The sequence below is a fragment of the Dreissena polymorpha genome, chromosome 1 (genome assembly GCF_020536995.1).
Source record: "Dreissena polymorpha isolate Duluth1 chromosome 1, UMN_Dpol_1.0, whole genome shotgun sequence".
NCBI classification, from domain to species: domain Eukaryota; kingdom Metazoa; phylum Mollusca; class Bivalvia; order Myida; family Dreissenidae; genus Dreissena; species Dreissena polymorpha.
In genome coordinates this window covers 58,868,747-58,894,437 of record NC_068355.1, presented here as the reverse complement: position 1 = coordinate 58,894,437, position 25,691 = coordinate 58,868,747, and the positions used below count along the sequence as shown (strand labels likewise).

The 25,691-nt window shown below is 35.3% G+C and overlaps 1 protein-coding gene across 2 annotated transcripts; it reads right to left on the bottom strand.

Annotated features, from left to right (window-relative positions):
• Positions 1–4,676: 4,676 nt before the first annotated feature.
• On the bottom strand, positions 4,677–24,627 carry LOC127882104 (uncharacterized). Of its 2 annotated transcripts, XM_052430548.1 has the most exons (7): positions 24,493–24,627; positions 21,486–21,625; positions 20,610–20,745; positions 17,627–17,791; positions 12,702–12,878; positions 6,669–6,750; positions 4,677–6,387 (listed from the first exon to the last, which is right to left on the bottom strand). In XM_052430548.1, the coding sequence occupies exons 1-7, from the start codon at positions 24,545–24,547 to the stop codon at positions 6,162–6,164; spliced, it is 981 nt and encodes a 326-aa protein (XP_052286508.1). In that variant the 5' UTR covers positions 24,548–24,627; the 3' UTR covers positions 4,677–6,161. The 2 variants fall into 2 exon arrangements, with proteins under 2 accessions (XP_052286508.1, XP_052286519.1); XM_052430559.1 differs by lacking the exon at positions 17,627–17,791.
• Positions 24,628–25,691: the final 1,064 nt, after the last annotated feature.

The following is a 25,691-nucleotide window of genomic DNA, read 5'->3' as shown; positions in this document are numbered from 1 at the left end:
TAATAAATTACTTGCTATCTAGGCTATAGATTTAATGACAATTTTGCATACTTTCAAATTGCATCTATATGTATTGATGAACATGATTTTCATTTCCAGAGGCTGTAGCGTGTTAGGACTAAGAGTGTATGTCAGCATTTCATAATAATGTCTCACTGGATTTACGAAAGGTGAGAATAATGTGAAATAATGGCTGCAATGTGTAGCATTGTGTTATTGTTTTACTTTAAAACTTACACTTTTGGTGTCGCATTATGCTGTTGATGAAGCCGGAATGACCGCTTGAAACCCCAACTGTCCGGTATAGTGACCACCAACCAAATTTACATGCGTCTATAGCGGGGATCGCACCCGGCTCGCCCAGATGAGAAGCGTATATACCAACCACTGATAGCCATTGATAAGAAACATTGTTGTTAATTGCAGCCGCTGCGTAATTTTTCGGAACGGCCACTAATCAAAATATAGGTCGCGGCACTTTAGATCGCGGCTACGCTGCCGATGCCTTTGCTGTGTGTGTTTACAAATTCAGGTTTAGACCGTTGAAATACATTCCGCTGTCTTTACAAAAGACAATCGGCGAGCCATTGGGATCGAATACTTAGTGAAGGAATGAGTTGGTGAGTGCAAGATTTGGTCCGTGCATGCAGACGGTCTTGTCTTTCACTGTGTGAGTTGAGACTATGCTTGTGCGGAACTCCTACTTGGAACCTTTCCCATAACAAATACTTTCGATTGATGACTTCTTTGAATACCGAGGACGGTCCACATTTTCTTTTGCACTTAAAAGCGCTTACAAACCGGCGTGAGTGAATGATTGACCGAGATGGTCATCCGTATTTGAGATCTGGCAAGCAATACTGTTTTATCAATAAACGGCGTTTATTGATAGTGCATCGCGTCTTCCCCTTTCGCTTTACTGACCCAGCACTGAATCTAAATGTCTTGGGGGGAATTTTTGATGGAATATACCGGTAATGCGTAATTGTAACTTGACCAAAATGTATATCTATCTTTCGTATGACCATGCAGAGAGTCGTCCGCATTCCCCTACTCTGAACAGTGTTACATCCTATACTACAAAGACGCGGTGATGTTGCTTTTGTTCCGGGGGATTATGCTCAAATCAGCCAATTAAATGAATGCAGTATATTCATGAATAGTTTTCCCTCCCAGGCATGTATTAAAAGCAGTGTTTGGAATTACATGTGTACTTGATTTTAATTGTTTGTTTACCCGATGGGTAGCGAATTTTATGTACAATAGATATCGTTCGGCTTTGATCTTCCGTTGGTTTTTCGAATACCTCTAATGTAATGCAAGCTGTACATCATGGCCCTCGTGATTACATCGCATACCTTTCTTGTTTAAATTAGCGGGTGAACATTGTTAAGTGTTGTTTTATTTTTGCAATAGTCAACTAGGGTTGCTGATTGGCTTCTGTGTTAAACTTAAAATTCGATGAATACGTATTAGCGTGAGTTCAAATCCGAGTTGTTTATATAACGCACATCACGATATTCTTATTCCTCATAGGTTGTGTGAACTCGTACGATCGTGTAACCAAATTATTCTGATTGAATATTTTATTCTATGTAAGCAGGGATGCCGTTGTAATCGTATCTACATGATATAAGTTTGTGAAATAAATAAATATAAGCACACGAATTTCTTTCTATTTGAGTTCAGCTCAAATATCAAATTATAAGATGGTGACTCGTTCGCTATTTTTTCTGATGAGTGGTTCAGAAACTCGAAACCGAAACATACGGCATTTTGGTCCGAGGTAGACAGATTGCGTTTCATCCTGCAAACCGACATATATGGCTCCTAGCAGCTTGCGGACCATAGTTTCCTTGAGCGTTTGGTGAATTCAGCATTTTTAACGGCAAGTTTGTTGTTTGATGGAGTGGAATGCTCCCTTGGATTGCAGACAGTGTTGCGGAGAACATCTATGGTTCATTTACATCGTTTGTTCTCCGAGAATTCTCGTCACGGCACAACATTTTTTCGGCGTAAGCTGAATTAAGCCAGCTTTTCACCTCTCCTGACCTTTGTAAGTGTCCAATAAAATTCAAATAAAATTTCCCGCGGCTAGGTACGAATGAATACACTTCATTTATTCCATTGGCTGATTTGAGTATTCCACCAGAACATTGGAAACATATCCGCGTCTTTGTAACACTGTTTTACTGCATGAAACAATTTTATTTCTAATGAAAAGGCTTAATAGATAGAACAGTTTTACACTCAATTCTCGACATAAATACAGTTTGTGCGTACACCTTTTATTTTCAGAGAATTACCAGCGCAACGCGTTTATATTTAAAGGCTATGTTCTCATTTTTAGTACTTACTTCCATATTCTTGTCAACATGTTAACATGTAAAAGTATAAAGAGCAGTGGAAGCGAGGCCTCACTTTAATACATTGCATTTCAACCCGGGTCAATTCGCGGCCAGTGTATGAATGTCAGAGTTTATATACAGGTCATCTCCGGAGTTCGCGGCCAGTAAAATAATAGTTATATAATAAATACGCTATCCGTGAACTAGGTGACCTGGAATTTTCTTTAGACCAGAAATATGTAGATTCTTAATGTGTTTTCAACAAAACAATGATAAATATTATTTTTGATTAATTTAACAATAATTATTCCACCATATTGACCAATGCATAAAGCATGAGCGCGATGATTATCGATACTGTTAATAATCGAATCAAACCACTAAAACAGGTTTGTTCGAAGAACGCGCCTATAAATACGGATACTTCTCGTGTGGCCGGTTGACTCGTATGTTTTAATTTCACTTCCATTCTTCTTTTGGTTTTCTGTTTTGTATCTATAGGTTTATGACCAGCAATATGTAAAAATGTAAAATAAGCCGCGAAAACTCCGCGTAACATCCCGTACTGCGTGTGATGCAGCTAAGAACTGCACAGAAAAAAGACATTCGCTATCCTTGATCTCATTCATTGAACTATCAACGCCGTATATCTTTTTTAAAGATATTTCTTGTTAACTTAGCATCGAGTATTTGTGTTGTAACCAGAGTCGGAACTTACACCGAGATCTCTTCTCCTCGAGAAAAAAAGGCGTAAAGCTGTGACATAGTCTTTAAAATTCAATAAACATACACAAGTCCTATTCAGTGTTCAAAGCAATTTATTTCTGTTTATTAAATTTCAACACAACGTTTTCCACTGTTCGTAACATATTCTAAACTATAAGTCTGGCGGCCTTCCTGCTCTTGGACCTGGACGGCGGGCTCCTTCCCGCTAACACAACATGCAGAGCGACAATGCTCTACCAGCAAATCTAAACAGTGCCTCATTTAAATAAAACTTCAGTCTCTTTAGGAATTGTTAACATGTCGATTACATAATTTTCCAGGTAGTTCACTTTTCAACTTTTATAGCTGAATTTTGTTATGAAGATATTCAAATAACATATACCTGTATACATTATTCGATTGTCAACCTTTTTAAACATTGCGCTTTCCGATGAGTCTGTGGTTGTCTCAAATAATAAACATAAAGCATGACAGCTCCTCGCATGGTTTAACTGCTTCACGTGAATTTGGCGACTGGGGTTCAACGATGCCCTGAGCGAGGAATTCGAACGCGCGTATATCAGAAGAACATTATAGCCTCAAATCCAACCTTCCAAAAACTACTGCAGGCATAATATACGTTGCACAATGGACGATTATTGATTAAATCGCGATTTGCAATGTCTGGAATATCAATTTTACAACTACAAAATTTGATTACATGTTTATTTTATCTAGCGTTTTTTGTGTTGTCAATGTCGATTATGTAGCGGAATGAAATTCTGAACTACAAAATTTGATGACATGTTTATTTTATCTAGCTTTTATTGCGTTGTCAATGTCGATTGCGTAGCGAAATGAAACTCTTGACCTTTTGTACCCCCGCACATTAAATGTTGATAAACTGGAGTAATATTGTTGGTCGGTGATTATCTTCTTTAGCTTGCCTAACCACAACGATCTACATAATATACCATAATTTCCGTCGTCCGTCCGTGCGAACGTCCGCCAACGCTTTCATCTAATGACATTTTTGTCCTGAACCGATGATCATTGTAACGAATTCATGAGCTATAGCATGGGTATAATGCGTCTGTCAGTTATTGATGTTCTCATTTCTAAGTATTAGTTCATCTATCTTTGTTATGTCAAGTTATTTTAATTAAGAGGCGAAAACTAACAAGTATTCCAAGCTGTTAAATGTTGGTAGATTGCAATGAGAAATGTTAAATAGACAAATCTATGTGCAAATGTTTTGTATTGCTAATAAAGTGAATAATGCTTGACTCAAAGTTCTGTAGTAAAAACAATAACTAAAACCGTGTAAATTGTGTTTAATAACTGTTTCAATGTTGACTTAAACTTTGCAAAACGTGGGCTTGGCGTAAATTTGCAAATCTGCTGTAATAACTTGTATCTTAAAGACGAAGTTAATATTGTCATTTCAGAAGAATGCTTGGGAACACTTAGTAAGCTTATATAGTGGAACCCCTCTAAACCGGAAATCCCCGGGACAGAGAGGAAATTCCGGTTTAGAGAGGATTCCGGTTTAGAGGGGACATTGAATATTTTACTTTCAGAAGGTCAATTACATAGTCTAATTTGGGGACAAAAACACTTTCAGCGAATTGTAATAGTTTATTAATATATAACATTCATTCATACTTTATCACACTATAACAATACATGTCACTTAATCTGTTGTTTCGAAAGCACAACATAAATCAAACAGTGCACCCTGAAAAACAAACAATGGTATATGTATACATTTGTTAGTTTAATTTAGTTCCTTTTTACACTGAAAAACATGTCAAGAACGACCTGTGTTTTCAAACATCTACCACGCATAATAGTTTTCTCCACCTTGTTTATCATAGCCTGAATGGCTTCCTACATCAAAAACAAAACACACTAAAGAACTCTTTGTTTGTTATCAGTAATTATAATCAGTATTAACACCTCTATTGATCGATATGTACACCACAGGACAAGTATCTTTAAATTGTTTTGCGATATTTACAGTTTGCAAATGTATGTAAAAATGATAGTGGTAATAAAAACGAACTGATAAACTGTTATTGTTTGGAAAGATGCTGATCTTAAAACAACATATGTTACGCTGAATTGATAATTGTCTAAATTTGTGTTAAATATACGCCACCAAAGAAAAAAAAAATTTGCTTCTGTTAGCAAAAGCACATAGATATGGCTCTGTCATCTACATCGTATTCACAAATATTGCGAGACATAATTACCTAAACACAATCGAGTTTAATATAATTAAACAACTGAAACGTGGTGGACATTTTTACCGAATTCGTATTAATTTGATTATATCTGTTTATCATATAATTTTCCGGTTGTAGAGTTTTACTCTGTTTTTCTAATTGATAAATAACTGATATACTATAATTAATCACAAAGGAGTTTTTCGAATTGTTTCATCTTTACTCATGTCGTGCATCAATTTATATTTACAATATATTTAAAACTAGTTTGGTGAGATTGCAAATTATAGTAACATTCAATTGAGCATCGTATTTCCAATTAAGTAAACGGAATCATTTCATGAACTTGCTTTTGTAAAACTATATGCATGCATACATTAGTGTTTTGGAAGAAACAGGTGCTACAAAGCTAGGGCTCATTGGGTCATTGTCGACCTGAAATGGCTTGAAGTCACCGGGAGGTGACTAGAAGCCGATTCATGTCACATTATGGTGACTTCAAGCCGATTCTAGACAGCCGGTCAGCTTGAAGTCACCCCAGGGTGACATGAATCGGCTTGAAGTCACCCTAGGGTGACAAGAATCGGCTTCTAGTCACCCCCGGGTGACTTCAAGCCATTCCAAGTCGACAATGACCCAATGAGCAAAGTTAGGCACACTCATTTGATTACAAGAGCGATTTATAATTCCTTCAGTATAAACAAGATTTCAAACGCACAATCCTTATTTACAGCATTATTTATTATAGAGCAATTTATTACTGTTTATACCTTTCTATCATTAATGTGAATCATACGAAAAAAATGTCGTTGCTTTTAGACTTTTACTTTTCATTCAAGTAGTCATTTTTTTACAGTTTCTTATAAAACATGTTTTAAGATTATTCTGAATTGCAGTTGGCATTTGTTTCACTTTCATTATCCTGAGCCCATTCGTAATGGCAAGCATTGTCGTTCGCAGAACATATATTTTTGTCCGGTTCGCTGTAGTTTGTATTGCTTTCATTTGTGTCAACAATTTCTTCATAATATTGATCTGGTCCAATTTCAACCGAGTGATTTTCAATATTGGAAGTCGATGCAGTATTCGAACAGGGATATTCTTTCCTGATAACAATAAAACTTGCTTCTAATTATACGCAATGATTTAATGACAATATACTCATGATTTTCTGCAATAGCAGCGAAATTGTTATTCACTTTTTATCAAGCCATCAATTAGATGCTTAAAATGTCTTAAAGTAATTGTATTTCCTTATAATCAGGTGAACATAGCATGGTTACGTTTGGTTTTTGTTAAAATTTTACGATGTTTCCTTAATTTAAATGATGTTCTAACATATTTTACATCGATGCATTATGACATTATGCAATTTATAACACAATACCTTCTCCTTAGTACAATGACGACAACTACTGCTCCGACTGCACACAATAATCCAACTGCAACACCGATACCTACACCTACATCTGAAAAGAATCTGAATTATTTAAAGACTTATATGATATTCATGATCGAAAGAAATGATTCTACAGTATAAACATAATAGTCAATCCCATGGTGGTAACTGTATTGTTTTATTAGTATGACTTTATAATATAAGCCTGAATATGATATTTATGGATAAATATTGTAAAATACCGTGACAATTATCATATATCAAATTTAGCACTAGATTTTTTTACTTGGCTTAAAATGTCTAAAACATAAAAAAAACACTTAATATAGTCATTGGTATTAATTGCTAGTGTGGTATGATGTAGGAAAACAGGCACAAATACTACTTTAGTATGGTTTTCATGCGCGTTATTCATGCTGATACTCAGTACAGTTTATGGTTTTTATAATACTTTTAGCTGTATTGCGTTCGCATTTTTAACATAAACCTTCAAACTATCCGTGGACACATGCGTGGAAGAAATAATTATTATATAGTCATTGTTAAATCATTGAACAATTAAACACAGCTCGTGTGTATGTATTTTATTGATGTTAACAAAAGAACAAAGAAAAACGCATTGTGTACACAACGGTCTTACTGACCTGTGTACTAACGCGAAAGGCATTGTGGGTAGCACTTCTTTTATGAGTGAAAAGTGAAAGCGAAAGTAGGTCAGGTAATCGTGCTTCTGATAATCGCTATCAGTTTAATAGAGATTCAAAATCACATTTAAACCTAAGTAAATAACATTTCTTTAAACAATATTCCGTTTTAAACACACAATAAACAACGATTTTTCTTTCATTATTAACATTTTCATTCCTACGCAGAACTACTTTGGCGATAGCATAATTCCCCAAACCAGGGGAATGTGATGCGTCTTAGTATAGAGGTGACAATAACGTAGTGACGTCAACATCTATGTATAGAATGAAGAAAAACGTGTTTTCCAAAAAACGGTACTCTAAAAAATTCCAATCATGAGACTTGCAAATAGGTATAAAACCACTAATAGTATGACACTGTTTTATGAGGTTGCTTAGACACTACATTCCTCCCTACCTTGAATTAAAATCTTCTTAACCTGCAAAGAACTATTTTTCTTAATCAAATGTTTAAGAGATTCTTAAACGAAATGTAAAAAATATGCATCATTTCAGACTTACAAATAAACAAGACATAAACAAGTGTAAGATAATGTGAAATGAGGTTGTTACAACTTAATGCCAGAGTAGGTTCAATTATTATCATAAAATGAAAAAAACATGATAAACAAAATGACTAATGTTGAGGCTAATTTACAACAATTTAAAATAATGCTTCGAAGGATATGCCATTAACTAATGACTAGAATGATTAAGTTTTCAAAAATATCTATCAAAAGACTAGTATGACAATTTCAACAATTTAGGACTAGATTAACGATACTTAGAACAATACTGAAACTACCTTAAACAAAAACACACATTCCTGTATTTTACTTCAAAACATAGTCTTTGAATTTCTGAGGCATTCCGACAGAGCGAGAAGGGTTTCTTCTAGGGGTTGAAGGGACCGCCGGGCTCTGACTAATGGTTTGCGGAAATGGCTCAGAGATAGGTGGGGGATCACATGAAAGTGGGGGTGTTTGGATTTCATGTGATCTAGCCATTGGCTTAGGTATCGGGCGAAGACTAGACAACGGGATAGGGATTTGTGGTTCAGTTACCACATCCGTCTTACTTTGTTCCTCTTCATCGGGTAGGACTACGCCTTTCACTGGTCTGAAAAACGAAGAGTTGCGTGTTAGGAAATGACCGTCGCGCTCGGCTGTGATCATACTACCACGCTTTTGAACTACAATATATGGTTCGGGATCATAAGGAGGGGTAAGCTTGTTCAGCTTTGGCTGTTTAACCAACACATGACTGCCAGGTTTGAGAGGGGACATAGCTGTATGTCTCCTTTTGTCTGCATAGGCCTTCATGTTGTTTTTGCTAGCACTGTCATTCTCAGACATACGAGCTGAAACAGGTATGGGTTGCTCGGATTTTGGGATATCAGGAAATCCAACATTCATCTTACGGCCTGTGAGAGATTCAAATGGAGAAACCTGAGTTGAGGAATGAGGTGTAGCTCTGTAGTACATCAGAAAACTATGAAGTTCAGCTTTCCAATCACGGTTGCCTGCAACAGATGCTCTGATAAACTTGTTCAAAGTACTCATGAACCTTTCAACACATCCGTTGGCTTCAGGCCATAAAGGAGTTATTCGTCTGTGCTTGAAACCACAGATTTCAGCAAAATCAGCAAAGTCTTGACCCTGAAACGGGGGACCGTTATCTGTTTTGACCACAGTAGGATATCCATGGCGAGCAAAGATAGACCTAAGACGTGGGATAACAGTCTTGGCAGAAGTAGAACAGATAATCTCTACCTCTGGGAAACGAGAATATTCATCCATTGCAACGAGAAGATATTGCCCCGATGGGAAAGGTCCGGCGAAATCTAGGCTTATTTGAGACCATGGCCCGGGGGGAAGAGGGGTTGGACAAATGGGTTCCCGTTTGTTAGGACCGGGATTTGACGCTTGACATGGAATACACGCCCTTACTGCCTCCTCCACCATTTTATCAATGCCTGGGAACCAAACCTTTTCCCTAATGAGTTGTTTTGTGTTGACAATACCCTGATGAGTGTGGTGAGCTATATCAACCACCCTGTCATGCAAAGGTTCTGGGATGACAAGGCGATGGTCTCTGAGGATTACACCGTCATAAATAGAGTACTCATTCCTGAAACGTACAAACTCATTGAGATCTGGGTCACTCCACCATCTACCCGTCTGGATTGCAATCATTACCTTCTGTAAGATTTTGCTACCGCTTGTTGACTCACGCACTTCATCCAGAGACATCGATTTTGGCACGGCGTGCTGGCTTACAAAAGCAACATATGCTTCAGCAGCATTATCTCTTGTGGGCTTTTCATGAGGATGCCTACTCATGAAATCAGCAGGGTTCAGCTCGTCTTTACCAGGTCTGTATTCAAGTGTGAACTGATAAGGCATCAGTCGCAGACGCCATCTCTCCATTCGAGCAGACGCAGGTTTGCAGCTATGAACAATGCCCAAAAGCGGCTTATGGTCCGTGACCACCTTGAATTCAGAAGCGAAAATATACAAATGGAAATGTTCTACCCCAAAGACAACCGCAAGCATCTCTCTATCTAGTTGACTGTATCGTTGCTCTACATCGGTCAAGGCACGACTCGCATAGCATACGACCTTTCCTTCCTGCATTAGCATGGCTGCTACACCAACAGTGGACGCATCAACAAGAATCTCTGTGGACTTCTTTTGATCAAAGTAAACCATTACTTGAGTGCTAGAAAGAGCAGATTTGAGGCTATCAAAGGAAGATTGTGCTTCTTCAGACCACGACCAGGGTTCATTTGTCTGGTGAGTCGCCTTAGAGGCTCTGTCATGGTGGCATAGTGAGGTATGTATCGAGAGACGTATTGGGTCATACCAAGAAATGAGCGTACCTCACCTGGGTTCTTTGGCTCAGAATGGCCAACGATAGATTTTATCTTCTCCGGATCGGCTGACACACCCATATTGCTGAAAACATGGCCAAAGAAACAGATTTTGGTAACAGAAAAGATACATTTATCTTTGTTGAGTTTAGCACCAGAACTGCTAAGTCTGTCCAATGTGAGTTTGAGTGCATGATCATGGTCCGCCTGGGTCTTGCCATGAACAATGATGTCATCAGAAAGATTCCTAGCCCCTGGAATACCGGCTAATAGGTCAGCAACAATTTTCTGAAAAATTTCAGAGGCAGCATTGACACCAAACAAAAGACGCTTGTATCGTCTCAACCCAACATGAGTTGTGAAAGTGGTAATATAACGACTGGACTCTTCAAGCTCCAACTGATGGTAAGCATTAGAAAGATCTAACTTGCTAAAGACAGTGGAAGAGTTCAAATCAGCCATAAGGTCTTCAACAGTCGGCATGGGGTTTTTCTCTCGGGAAATCGCCTTATTGGCCTCTCGCATGTCGATACAGACACGAACACCAGCAGACCTTTTGGGAACTATAACCACAGGACTTACCCAGGGTGTAGGACCACTTACGGGCTCTATGATATCAAGGGCTTCAAGACGCTTGAGCTCATTTTCAACATATTTGCGTACATGGAAGGGGATGCGTCTATGACGCTGTGAGACTGGAGGGACATCACAGTTGATGTGAAGCTTCACCACTACATCTTTGATCTTCCCCATCTTCCCATCGAACAGTGAGGGGTACTGATCTAAAATGGAACTAGAGGGGGAGACAGAGGAGAAAGCAAACTGAATCAAATTCAGTGACTGAGCCGCTTTCGCGCCAAGGAGAAAACCGGAATGCCTCGAGTCAGTATTTGTAATAACATACATATCAGTATTTATAGATTTACCCTTGTATGATATTTTGCCTGTAAAATAACCTTTACAGGGCAACGGTGTAGTAGAACCATATGCAAAAATCAATGGTACTGGTTGTTTCAATACAGGTTTCTTATCTAATTTCTCATAATTTGATTCATTAATAATGTTTACGCTTGCGCCTGTGTCAATCAAATATTTAACATCAGTATTGAAAACTTTAACATGTACAGATGGAATATCACCATGAAAGTTTTTACTGTTAATATGAAACACAGATTCGTCGGACGAATTGTCACTAAAATTCGATTGATAATGTTCACCCTGTTTCACATCTATAAAGTTTGCCTGCTGAGGTTTAGACCTACACACTTTTTCATAGTGATTGAGTTTTTTACAAAATCTGCATGTCTGTCCATGTGCAGGACACACTTTGTGTCTGCTGTCTCGTCCACAGTTTCGGCATAGTTCACTCCTGCTATGACCATGATTTCCACTGGAGCGTCCAGATGTGCCACGACCACGACTAGCCCCACGACCACGACAAGCGCCACGACCACGGAAAACGCCATGCCCTCGAGATCCACCAGATTTCGTACTGCTATAAGATGTGTTGTGACTATGCGAATTGTTCATACGAGCGTGCTGAACAACGTTTACTGATCTGGTGTGCTCCATAACTGCCGCTCGTGACTCCGAAATTTCCAAAGCTCTTGCTTCTTCGATGAGTTTGTTTAGCGTATAATTGTCCCTAAGAGCTCTTCTTCTCGTCCTCGACGATGTGCAGCCCTGGATTATTTGCGATAATATTTCATTATCCTTGTTGTGAAACTCACATGTGTTTGCAAGAGTCCTAAGCCTGGTGTAGAACGAATCAATACTTTCCCCAGCTTCCTGCTTGGCCTGTCTGAATTTGTACACCTCAAAACTGAGATTATGCTTAGGTGTGAAATAGTTCTTAAGCGATTCGCAAAGTTTGTTATACTCATCTGGAACTTTCACGGTTCCTTCGCCGCTAATTTCGTCCCTAGTGGCACCAATGCCCTTGTCTGTGTCCGAGAAGGAATCAAAAATGTCGTAGACCTCCTCCCCACAGTAATGCAGTAACATGGCTTTCTTACGTTTGTCATCTTTTATGTCCAGTGCACGTAACATATTGTCAAATTTGTCCACCCATTTCTTCCATCGAACACCAGCAGTGTTCTCTGTTTGCCCACCGTCAGACTGTATGACGAATGTTGGGAAATTTGGTAGGTTTGTAGCCATGATGTGTACGTAGACAGTTTTCCTCGTCGCCAGATATTATATAGTCATTGTTAAATCATTGAACAATTAAACACAGCTCGTGTGTATGTATTTTATTGATGTTAACAAAAGAACAAAGAAAAACGTGTTTTCCAAAAAACGGTACTCTAAAAAATTCCAATCATGAGACTTGCAAATAGGTATAAAACCACTAATAGTATGACACTGTTTTATGAGGTTGCTTAGACACTACAATAATGGAGGTGACATCGTTTGTCGTAAAATCGAGTTGTTAAACTGTCAGGTTTAGAACTTTGTGAATACCTTGATGATGAGATCCTTTTGCATTAGTTTCGACGGAAAACAGCTTAGTAGATCCACCTGGATTAGCTTCAACGGAATACAGTTTAGTAGTATAACTATCAGTTGTGGAACCATCATGTGTCGACGTATTAGTTGTAGTTACACGTGTAGTACTCATTGATGAAACAGTTTTAGTTCCTGTAATAGTAATGTAAGGAATTCGATAGATATCGAGTTAAATGTTTGTCAAACATTATGCCCTTATTTCATTTGTTTTCTATATTAAGGAGCATCCGCCTAAACTCTTATACACATGGCTTTTAAAATATTATATTACCATCATGCATGTATCTTAAATGTAGTAATGGATTGCTTGGGTGTTATACGCATAACACTAATAAAAGCATGATCATGGTTCACAACCAACATCAAACACAGACAAGCATACTACACTTCTTAATGACAATAGTCACATTAAATAAAACATGCATTATCATTAACGAGCATATAGGCAGTTACAAAGTTTGCATACACATTATATATCATTTTACAAATCTGGACTAAACAACAGCTCGTTGTTTATTGAAGTATATACATACATGTATATATAAACATAAGACTTGAGAATAAGATACTATGCTGATAACAAAATTCGTGTTATTTTAAAGTTAATTAAATGCACGTGGTATATTGGATACGGTGTTGCTTAGCAATCAGGATGCATATGTTAAATCCTTACATCCTTAGAATATGAGAATTCACCAGATCTCTGCAATCTGTAGAAGTAATATGAAGGCTTTACACAGGAAACAGATCTAATGGTACAGGCCCGTAGCCAGGGTTTTGAAAAGGGGAGTGCGAATTGTGGCCATCGACGATTGTTATTGAGCAACGAAGTGGCGAAGGGGGTATGTGCGGGAGGGGATGTCCCCCTCCTGCAATCGGGGGCGTTGGAGGTCCTTCCCCTAGAAACTTTTGAAAATGAAACGTAAACTACTGCATTCCGGTCACTTTTTAACTGTATTTAGAGACTGAAGCTATAGATCATTATTATATGAAATTTCACTTTCATTGACCATACTCAGTGACTGATCGAAATGAATATGATATAACATACATGTATTCCCCACCACGTTTTTCAATAACCACCTTTTTTTTATCAATCACGGATATACATCATTTCATACGGTGTTTAACCCGACACTAGTATGCGCGCACACACTTTGTTTACATATGCAACAGCAAAATTATAGAATGTTAATCAAACAATAAGAACGGTATAAAATATCTTTATTTATTGGAATCTTGAAATCTTTATAAAATTGGTGTGTTTTACCATTCCAACATTCTACCATTCATAAATCGAGCAAATTTAATAAAAAATGTTTACTTTTTGTTCAAAACAATAATTGGTCTGCTACTATGGATAGTACCAGAGGGTTAGCATTGCTCTAAACGTTCTAATAGTGTATTGTACAACAAACACTGATTAACAAAACTGGGTCATCTCCAATCTGCATCAATACTTAAAAGAAATCAAAAATGGCATGACTGGTTACTTTATTTTTTTTAAATAATATTTATAACAAATAAGTAATCTTTTTCTAAACGAATTTCAGAAAAATATAACACTTAATGCTTCATTAAGACCCTATAACCACAAACTACTGGCCCTATGATCCTAAACAATATATACCAGGACTTCGAAGAAAAAAGATGTACTTATTTGCCCATTATATGCTCAAGATCCGGCACAGTTGATAAACATTAAACGTTAACGTCCATCTGATCATATGTTATAACGTTCACTTTAACAATTGTTTGAGAGTAGGACATTCCAAGTGTCAAGTTTGACATAATTAAAACATTGTGAAAAGTTATTTATGTGGAGCAGAACAGATGCCATTAAGTGTTGGCAAACTACAAAAAAGCTACTTTGCTTTGTAAAAATGATTTGTGTTCTTGTCATTCAACAACAAAATAAGCCTGTCTTGAGCATAGCTGATATGTTTGTTGCTGGAAAACCATTTAGGGGATCCGAAAATAGTTGTACGTTGATATAACAAAAAGACAACACAGTCTGTCGAAAATGCTGTGCACAATGTGTAATTGTTATAAGTGGTGGCTTCATCATTTTGTTATGATACCTATTTAAGTTATGGCTTTAACAGATATTAATAACGGTGACAAAAGTTACAAAACAATCATTTAGTATCAAATATCTAAACTACATAAGTATCGATTTTATACGGATAAGACTGCCAGGTGTATAATTATGCATTATACAGAAAACAAATATCCATTTTTAACAAAGATTCCAATTCCATTTTGCGGGGACCGGCTTCCTAGATCTTCTCAAAGTTTGCTGTCAAAACTTCTGTTGATTTCAACATTTCTACGGTTAAACATTGTAAAAAAATCACGCGCTATCTTGGGAATGACTTAATCGAGAAATTAATTATATGATGACCTGTCGGTTGCATATTGAATACAACATTATTTTAACGCTTAAATACAAAGACTCACTGGGTTCCTGGAAAAAAATTCATTACCGTTTTTGCGTCAAATATAGTTGGTTGCAACTTATATTACAATTATTTTTACTCGTCAAAAAAGATTGGGTGCGAACGCACCCAACGCACCCCCCTGGCTACGGGTATGAGGTACGTGTTTTTCATTAAGGTTGTTGTTCAATATAATTGGGCAAATATTTTTGTACAAAAAATTGATGATAATTCGGTATGTTGAAAGTTGAAACAGTACATTGTTTGGATCCATCCGACGCAGTATTGTACTATTGTGACTGTTGTTTGAATCGTATGGGCTAGAGCAGTGTGCCACTTACCTACCATGTTGAAACAAATAGCATCCGTAAAATTAAAGCTTCCTTGTAAGAAAGTCAAATGTAGTCGTAATAAATACGAGTAAAAATACGATAAGCGTAATAACATTTTTGGATATTTAATTTTGCTGTCGCGTCCAATAATTTAGATACACAAACACAAGTCCAAATAACAGTTTTAATACTGTGTGCCATTATAACGATTGCATAAACGTGTGAATAGTATTGTTCATACCGTAACCTCCGGGATTGGCATCATTTGATATATTGTAGTATGAACTAAATATTATTTATCTTACATAAACTGAAAACATTTTAATGTCTTTGCTTGTCGTTAAACACTTAGCTCAAATATTTAAATATGGCTCAATATATTTGCAAACTATTTTTCATACAATCGTTTTGACAAGGGCATTCTGCCTTACATATTTGTATCGTTGTCATTTAATAACGAAATACAAATACCCAAATGCATTTGGACTGTAACAGTCGGCTCTAAAAGAAACCATTTTGTAAATAATTGCAAGACAAAAAACAACAACAACTGTGAACACATTTTATTATGATAACGATGTTTTCAACTGCATTATCTTTAAGCGATCGGATAAAATTGTGTCTAGTTAAGATACATGTGACAATTAACCCAAATAACGCAAAACATTTTGACCACTGATTTCTCGCATTCGCTTGCACGATTGTATCACCACCGTCAGTTTGTAAAAATACATACGTGATAAATACATACGTGTAGAGTTCTGATCAATTTAACTGTTAAAAACGGGGAAGTCATATTTTCTCTGGTAAAAAAAGTGTGTTGAACAACTAAGATGGCTTTCCTTAATTGCAAGGGCATACTTTTAGATAATTTAAAAGGTCAAGCTAGATTACAATATTACTTACTGGTATATACATTTTGAGTTTGTACAAAATATTATTTCGATATGCCGTGACAGATTTAAAAATTAATTTCCACATTTTCTTAGTTATATGGAGTGTGTTTTACTTTAAGGTCAACGTTTGAACCATGTCCTTGTATTTGTAGTGATTGTCATTCAATATTTTTCTTTTCCAGTCAGGGTAAGATATTGAAACAACACGACATCAATGTCTACCTATTATAGGTGGTTGCACAGAAGTATTAGATCGCTCTCATCTTTGAGTAGGTCAAACTGTCAGGTCAAACAATAAAGAAGACTATATTTATTGCCACAATATTACGTTAAGTTAGCATTATAAAATAACTTGTTAAGGGATAAAATATATCATGTCAGGTAGTTAATCAAAACTGGACAACATTCATATGTCAAAGTATTACTTTTAATTCAACTGTCAGAGTCAATCTTGTTTTTTTATATTAATAAATGACCTTTTACTTGCGAATGCCTATAATAGTTTACTTCATATATGTATGTAAGACAACGTATTATACACATGTCTAATGCTTAAGGGTCACAGCTGAATATACACGTCGAAATTCTTTTACAAATGTAAATATGTGTTACTTTTGTTTATATAGTCATAACATTCACATAGCGGACTATAATGACGCTATAATTCTCGCGCGCAGTAAACGCGTTTTATGATGACACTGCGCGTCTTCTACATTCGATTATGTACAGAAAACTTGTACAGATCTGGTGCTGGTTTTTGTTTGTCTACAGAATACCATAGAAACATTTACCTGTGTCAATTTACTTCTACACGTCTGATTTAAGACATGGAGATTGCATTCGAGGTTTCATTCAAAACATAATATTTATGCAAACCACTAAGCAGTAACTGATATTATAATTCTTTTGTGACGATGTGTATTAGGCTGCAATCAGAACTTATCGCAGAACAATTTCGTCAAATATCGTCGATTTTCATAATGTTAATATAAAATACAGTAGTAGGTCTTAAACGTAAATATCAAATTAGTTCGTGCTTTTTTTAAACAAATAATTCAATATTTTAGAATCATTTGTTAGACTTAAATGTATTGCAATGTTAAATATAAATAATAATGCGAATATAATATGCATCCTTCAAATTGCATTGCAAAAGTATTATACTATTTTAGATATACATCGTAGATGAAAACTATAGATGTCCAGAATCTTACCTGTTTGTTCGCAGGTCGCCTTTTCCCATGACTTGTTTGAAAGGCAAGTGATTGTTTGTTTGAAAACCGTGTTACAGTAAACATCAGCGATTGAACCGTATATAACTGGGACATTTCCTCGTACCCTAGCATATCCGTTTGCAATTTGGGGAGGGTGTCCACAAACTGTTAAGGGAAAACATTAAGGAGTAATTTATTTACCATACATTCATTTGCATTACATTATTCCAAACAATTGTGTGTCAAATGGTTGCACACTCATTCACAAAGAGCATTACGACAGGATATGCTTATTATGAACAGACATTGTTTTAGAATCGACTTATTAATTCTAACTTAAAATAATATAACAGGCTTGTATTAAATGATAATATTCTAAATGTTGGAACTATTTCTAAAAATAAATCGATTAATTCGTTTTCTCTGTTTAGTAAACGTCTAAGAAATAAATGTTCACACGGCATTAGGAAAAATGGTAACTTAAGGCGTAAATTTAAACGTCTGCTTTCTTTAAATGACTGCTACACATTATTACAAAATGGGGGTAAACATAAATTACTAAGTGCACTTTGCTCTCTTTCTGTTTCTTCGTTGGCGCATATTGATAAGGAATGTAAACTTATTTTACTTCAATCTGACCCTCTATATGAATGTGCTTGTATTATTAAATATTTCACTGACTACTATCTTAAACCATTTATTGAAAATGCACTTAACAAAACAAAAATCGTATCAAAATTGAGTTTTGTAACAAAGATTTAATTGACCTTCCAAAAATATTCAATGATAAAAATGTACGTCGGTTCCCCCTTATTTCCGCAATACTGAATCACCACTTATTTGCTACAAATATAGTAAACCTGTAAGAAGTATCGTTTTTAATGATAATTCTATTTCCACAGATATTAATGTAATATGAAATTGTCCTACATCATGCGACTGTTCTAGTTCCAAATATATATATGGTCCAAATGGACATGTTTTTAATGGGGACCTTAATTTCATTCAAAATAAAAACCTTAGAAATTTACTACGCAGAGGCCCTAAGTATAGATTGCCTATTCCTGTTGATTTTGATGACTGAATTAAGAAAATCGTAACATCCTTAGAGGATTATTGCACTAAATGGTGCAGGTAGGAAAATGCTGAAATCACTGCACTCAATGATTGGAAAACAAAAATATTTAGTATGGCCATGAATAAAATATATTTTTATGATACAAATCCTTTGGCCTTACCACATTCACCTAAATTTAATAAACAATATCTCTGTTAATTGCTTGAAGACTTTAAATCTAAATTAGTCATAGTTCCTGCTGATAAGGCTGCTAATAATGTTATAATAATATGACGAGTGTTTTATGTCCAAACTATTTCACAAAAACTTTCACAAACTACATCATATTGTGATTACAATAAGCAACTTATGAAATTATTGCCGACCGTATTGCCGAATGCAAAAAATTAAATGTAATAGTCAATATTACTGACAAGAAAAATCACTTAACTGGATACCTAAATTACATAAAACGCCATATAAAAGTCGTTTTATCGCTAATTCAGTGTCGTGTACCACCAAGCAATTATCATACATCTTACATCTGCATTGAGTGCTATTAGATATCATATAGCTAAATATTGTAATAAAGTTTATGGAAATAGTACTATTAACCCATTTTGGTCAATAAAAAACTCCTTAGAAGTTATTGATAAAATTGAAAAGAAAAAATATAAGGTGTCACAAGTAAGCACTTATGATTTTTCTACACTATATACAACGCTTCCTCACGCTTTAATAAAATCCAAACTTGTTTCTTTGATTGATTTGTGAAAACTACATTTAGACTCACATCTTACATCAAATCATTTCTGTCGTCAGTTGTCAAAACACCTATATACTGTTTGATTCCAATAATGTCGCTTTAATGGAATTACCATTTTTATACATTTGATTGTTAATATTTAATCACCTTAACTTGTTTTATTAGTAGTTCAATTTTGCAGTACCGCCCCATTAATATTTTTATTTTTACTTTACAGTACTGCCCCTGGATTTTGTCACGTCATTGTGTCTTCGCTTGTCAATTACGTCATAACTCTTTCTCTGTTTCTGGGTACATTGATTTTTGTGACGTCATACGACCAACTTTCCCAGTTGTAATCTACATGCATATGTCATTGGGTTTATAATTTTATTTTTATTTTCTCTGTGACAGGCGTTTCTTGTTTGATTTATTTTTTAGCAGTACATAAACAACCAAGCAATTTAATATGGAACTTTTACACCCATTATTGCTGCTTCTTCCTGTATTTGTGCAATGATGATCTGAAATATAAACTTCATGATGCTATATTTTTAAATCTTTTTCTATAAAGAAGGAATGTAGTTGATACTTGTTCATAGTTTCATTCCATCGTTCCTCAAAAAGTTGTAACTCTGTTGCTCTGGTATCTTCAATACCATTGAATAATTAAATGGTAATTAAATTGAATGCGTTTTTATTCCCTTTTATTATTGTTCAATTTGAGTTACAATGCTATGAGGTTAAATTTTATTTACACTTAATTGTATTATGAATATTGCTGGGCAAAGTGTGAGGTTGAGCGCTCAAAACCCGGTTTAAACCCCCAATGCTTTGCATTGACCGTTCCAAGGCGGTGACCCCAGCTTTATTCTTATTTGTGTTTATGTTGTTTTGTATTGTGCTGTATTGTGCTGTTTTGTGCTGTTTTGTACTGTTTGGGCAATCGGTCACTTGCCTTAAATAAAGGACCTACTAATTGTTTATAAAAATAATTCAATACTACTCCAGCAGCTGGAGTTTCACTTCTTTATATTGGTATAATTTAAATATAAAAATGATGTTATTACATTTTGTCTTTAATTTGTTGCACTAAATCGGTAGTAACATGATGAAAAACATACAATGTTCACAATATACTTGCATAAAATGAAATAATTGTTATAAAAATATAGCTTTACCCCAATTGGTATACACGCTAATCCTATTCCCATCTCCGCATATCTTGCTTTTGTCTCCAGGACACTTATCATTACACTCCGATTCTGGCCTTTGCGATGCAATCAGCATATCACCACAGAAGCATTCGTCCTCGAACTAAATGAAGAGTTTATTGAAGGAACATTTATGCTCTTCGGATACTTTCAATTTCGGATGTTTATGACATGCACTAATTTAGTCATACACATATTTTGTCATAAGTTTTATTCACCGGCCAGTTTGTTTTAACTCTACGGTCATAACTCAGAAATGGACCGTTACAGAACAAAACCTGAGGTAAGCATAAATTTTAGTTCAGTTTTACTTTTTGTTTTCAAATAACCGTTGTTTGTTTATGACTTTATACCAACAATCATAGTCAACCAGATCGTTTTTGTCAACTGATCTATTAAAATCATGAAATACTTGATCTTAAATCTGAATCTTAAACATAGAAAAGTGTGATAATTTGTGTTAGACAACAACCATTAGCAAAATTTTAAAAATTGCCTTGGAACTCGTGGAAATATGAGCGTATCTTTTAACTCATAGAATTTCAATTCGGTATTGCATGAAAGTGAACAAAATAAATATTTATTTAAACGTATTGTAATTAAAATTGCGTCCGTTATCTGAGCGTGGTTTCATGGTTTTCACCCATAGCGTTAAAACTTATATTTTAAAATACCAAGGTTAAAAAGAGTGTCGCAATAAGATTTTGCAATTCTTAAAAGTATACATGTTTTGCTTAAACGTATTTTTATTTCTAGAAATACTTTAATAAAACGTTCCACTGGAATACTACCGAAAAGTTCACTGACCGAATTACAAACAAATATTTAAAATAACGACCGAACCTCCACGCCAGCATATCTGTATTGACTGCAACGACTTGCACACTCCTCTGGTGTGTTTGAGTTAGAGTATTGCAGCCTAGTCGGGAATACACGGTTGTTTTTGGTCACCAAATCTCTATAACATCCCAGATAAACAATACCTGCCAAAACAAATTAAATTGCTACTTTCCCGGCAAATCAATCATGTTTTCTAGACAATTCATTTAGACTAGTACTTAATATGCATTAATATTTGTCTATGATAATTCTGATCAAAAAACTAATTTAATCTGAATGTTGTATCAATAGTTTTAATGCAAAACCGCAATCGTTTGATTTTTTTCTATAATACAGTTTTTGTTGATTTTTGTACATAAAGTGCTTCGTTCTAAAATGTGATGTTCAAAATAAGTATGATTTTCCGAATATTTAAACACCTGCTGCAAATAGTCTTATTATTAAAGTTGTATCACAAGACTTAGGCGCAAACTTATGTAAGCAGTTTGTAGCTTAAATGAATGATTAGAATCACGGATTCGTCGAAAATTATGCAACGTTTATTAAAGTAAAAGCTTAGGTGCAGGCTCCTATACGCTAAATATGGTATAAAAACGACGAGCATACTCTGTTCTATGCATGTTACTTTTTAATCGCCCTGAATCTTTGGACCCGAGTTCTTGAATATGCTTTAGTCTAATTTAACATGCAGGAATAGCAAAAGCTCTTTTCCTCACATTCAAAGTAATTGAGCGACATCGTTATTGTAATTAAACTACAAATGAAAAGGGACAAAATTGTCACAAAACCAGGTTTTCATTGTGAAAAAAAATCTGATAAAGGGAGAAAACTCAAACTGAACTTTTGAAATGAACAAACAAAATTAACCCCCTTTGTAAGTTTTTTTTTTTTTTAAATCTATTTTTAGTCGTGGCGACCTTGACATTGGAGATATTGACGTGATTCTTTTGTGCGACACACCGTCCCATGATGGTGAAAAAATGTGCCAAATGATTTTAAAATCTCACAATGAATGACATAGTTATGGCCAGGACAAGCTCATTTATGGCCATTTTTGACCTTTGAACTCAAAGTGTGACCTTGACCTTGGAGATATCGACGTAATTATTTCCCGCGACACACCGTCCAATGATGGTGAACAAATGTTCCAAATGATTTTAAAATCTGACAATGAACGACATAGTTATGGCCCGGACAAGCTTGTTCCGCCCGCCCGCCAGCCCGCCAGCCAGCCCGCCAGCCCGCCCGCATTCGCCAATCTAATAACCAGTTTTTTCCTTCGGAAAACCTGGTTAAAATCCGTTCTCAAAGTGAGAAAATAAGAGATATAATTATTGACCATGTTAAATGTTTTTCTTAGAAATTACGCCGTTTTTTTGCGTCATTACCTCTGTTATTCAGCGAATCACTCTAGTGTAACTCGTTTAAGATGTAAATAAACGGTAGAAATCTCGTTAAATTAAAAGAAAAGAAAATGAAATGTTGTGATTTTTTTAATTCACTCGTTCATAACAAAACATTAATGTACTTTCACTAGAGTCATCGAAATTTACCAATATCCTATTTATATTGCTGACTGTATTGAAAATGTTGTTAAACAAAACTTAAATACATTCATCGACAACATTGGTCAACCATTGTCAGTTACTTCTCGTGCAATATTCACAACAATAATTTTTTTTTTATTCATGCAACAGAATCAACAAAGCCTTCATTTGCTATAACGAAGCTACAACTTTTACGCTTTTTTCCGAACCATACTTACACAAAGAAACGATAGGACCATGTAAGACGTCAGAAGAGACGTTAACAGTTGAAGCTACTCTCGCGCTTATTTCAGTCATTTATCTTTTTAAATCATAAAATAACAAGAAACCGTCGGAGACGGATGATGCTCCCCAAAGTTTTTTTTTGGTCACAATATTGCACTATATATTCAGATAAAAGGAAACGTCTTGAGGGCACAGTAGTTGGGGGGACAAGACTTTTTTTTAGAAAATTTCAAAGGGCCATAACTCTGTGAAAAATCATCCGACCAGAACCCGCTGATAATATGCACATCTCCTCTTGGTAATGAAGCTTCCCATAAAGTTTCATTGAATTCCGGTCATTAGTTGCTGAGAAATAGCCCGGACAAAAATTGTGCACGGACGGACACATGGACACATGGACACACGGACACACGGACGGACAGACGAAGCGGCGACTATATGCTCCCCCCAAAATAAATTTTGGGGGAGAATAAAAACCAATCCATGATGTTGTTGTTTTATCAAATACTTTCTTCACTATTGGGCATTGGAAAACACATTTATAGAGCTAGCATGATTATTAATCGACATGTCATATGTTATATATAAAGATATTCTTTCGTCATTGCAGTATTTTATTGTATTAAAATATATACCAAAACGAATGCAAGCTTTTGTCCCATACTTTTTGTACTCTAGGGCATTGAAAAATGGACATGTCTTTATTTGAAAAAATATTTCTTTACATACGTATGTTTGTTAACATACAGTTTGTGTTTGCCTAGAACTGTTCCCATTTCTAGGTGTCATTTTGTCACATGCCATTAATATAGGTCATGTGATTTTAAAATATATCTCCTGCTGATTTAACTGTAATTTATATTTAAATAAAGACATTAATAGGTATAAATGCATGTGCGTAAGTGTATTCCCGATACATTTAATACTTAAATAAGAGTTGACTGTTAAGTGTTTATACTCAACCATCAATAAATAATATAATGTAAAAATGTATCTATAAATGAATGATGCGGACTTACTATGACGTTATAACGGTTGACTGATTGTTCTTATCAAAAAGCATATTAAAGAATTAAACCGCATAATTAAACAAACCCCTACGAAACTTCGACATAATAATGCTTTAAGATAAGACTACCACAACATTATAATCTTTAAGACAATCTATATTTACGTCTCTTTATGAAATCAGATATGTTTAACTAAACATAAATATACATATTCAACAATATATTTACCCTTCACTGTCCCGAAGAGCAGTATAAATACAAACACAAGTTGATAAAGCCACATTTTGCAAATCTGTATGGTCCTAAAGATTCTTTTGGACTGATTGAGGAAGACAAAATTCAACTCGACTGAATGAGGAAGAAAACTCAGTCCAAACTGCGCAGTAGCACAGTCAAGGGCGAGTGCTAGAATGGTTTAAGCTGCAAACCCTCCTTTCACTTAAACAATGTAAACATTGCATTTTTATAATATCCTTGTACAAACCAAAAGAGTCGCTAGACTGTAAATATGGGGATTTTGATATTTTTTTACATTTTAACCTTGTTTTAAATAGGATCCAAATGAGTTGTCAGAGAGCTAGACTGTCAATAGAGTATTCGTTAATTTGAGTCCTTGTTCTCAAGAGGCCTACAGGTATCCCAGTTATATGTAAGATAGAATTACAGCGAGGTCATTTAGCATGAACAACGTAAATAAATTATAAAATGGTTTGTAGAACCAATGTTAAGTGCTCATTGTTTATTCCAGTAACACTAAAAACTGCTATAATTGAATCAGAGTCAGCTGAATTATGGTTACACTCCTTAGATTAGCTGAGCTTGCACTGGAAAAGTAACAATTTTAATCATCACCAGTGTAATTTCAAACATATAAATAATCCATTCTGGTTTGCCCTGTTCAAAGGCAAATCATTCGCACACATGCGGATCTCTGGGGTTGAACAAGATGTATTTTTCATCTCATGTTGTTACTATATTGAATACGAGCTTATATGTTTGCAGAAATGTTAAATTAGCTAGTTTTAAAACAAACATTTTAATTTAACATTTCAATTTAATTTGATCCGAATACCAAATAGAGACTCTGGTATCTTTTCGCCTATGTTATATTTGATTTCAACGTGTGTTGACAAGAAGTTACGCCATGATGTATTCACAAGCTCTACTGACAATGCTAACTCAAATTAATGCAAAACCTATGCCTTATAAAGTGATCATTCTGCATTTTGTCAAATAGTGGCAAAGCTGTAGACCACCTGACCTGCATATGCGTGTTTGCGTTGTATTCGTCCTCTTTTAAAACAAATTAACCCGACATTAATTACGTCAACAAAACTTGAACACAGTAGCTTGAAGTATTTAAAATTGCATACATCAATGTATGATCAATTAATAAACGTTCTAATTATGTTTTGGGCAATATAATT

What these genes read in the sequence shown, in the direction of transcription:
- LOC127882104 (XM_052430548.1), bottom strand. Translation starts at nt 24,547, where the DNA reads ATGTGGCTTTATCAACTTGTGTTTGTATTTATACTGCTCTTCGGGACA. An exon ending in ACAGATATGCTGGCGTGGAG is followed by an intron (nt 20,746 to 21,485) that starts GTTCGGTCGTTA and finishes CTCTTCATTTAG; the next exon opens with TTCGAGGACGAATGCTTCTG. An exon ending in TAGCGTGTATACCAATTGGG is followed by an intron (nt 17,792 to 20,609) that starts GTAAAGCTATAT and finishes TTCCCTTAACAG; the next exon opens with TTTGTGGACACCCTCCCCAA.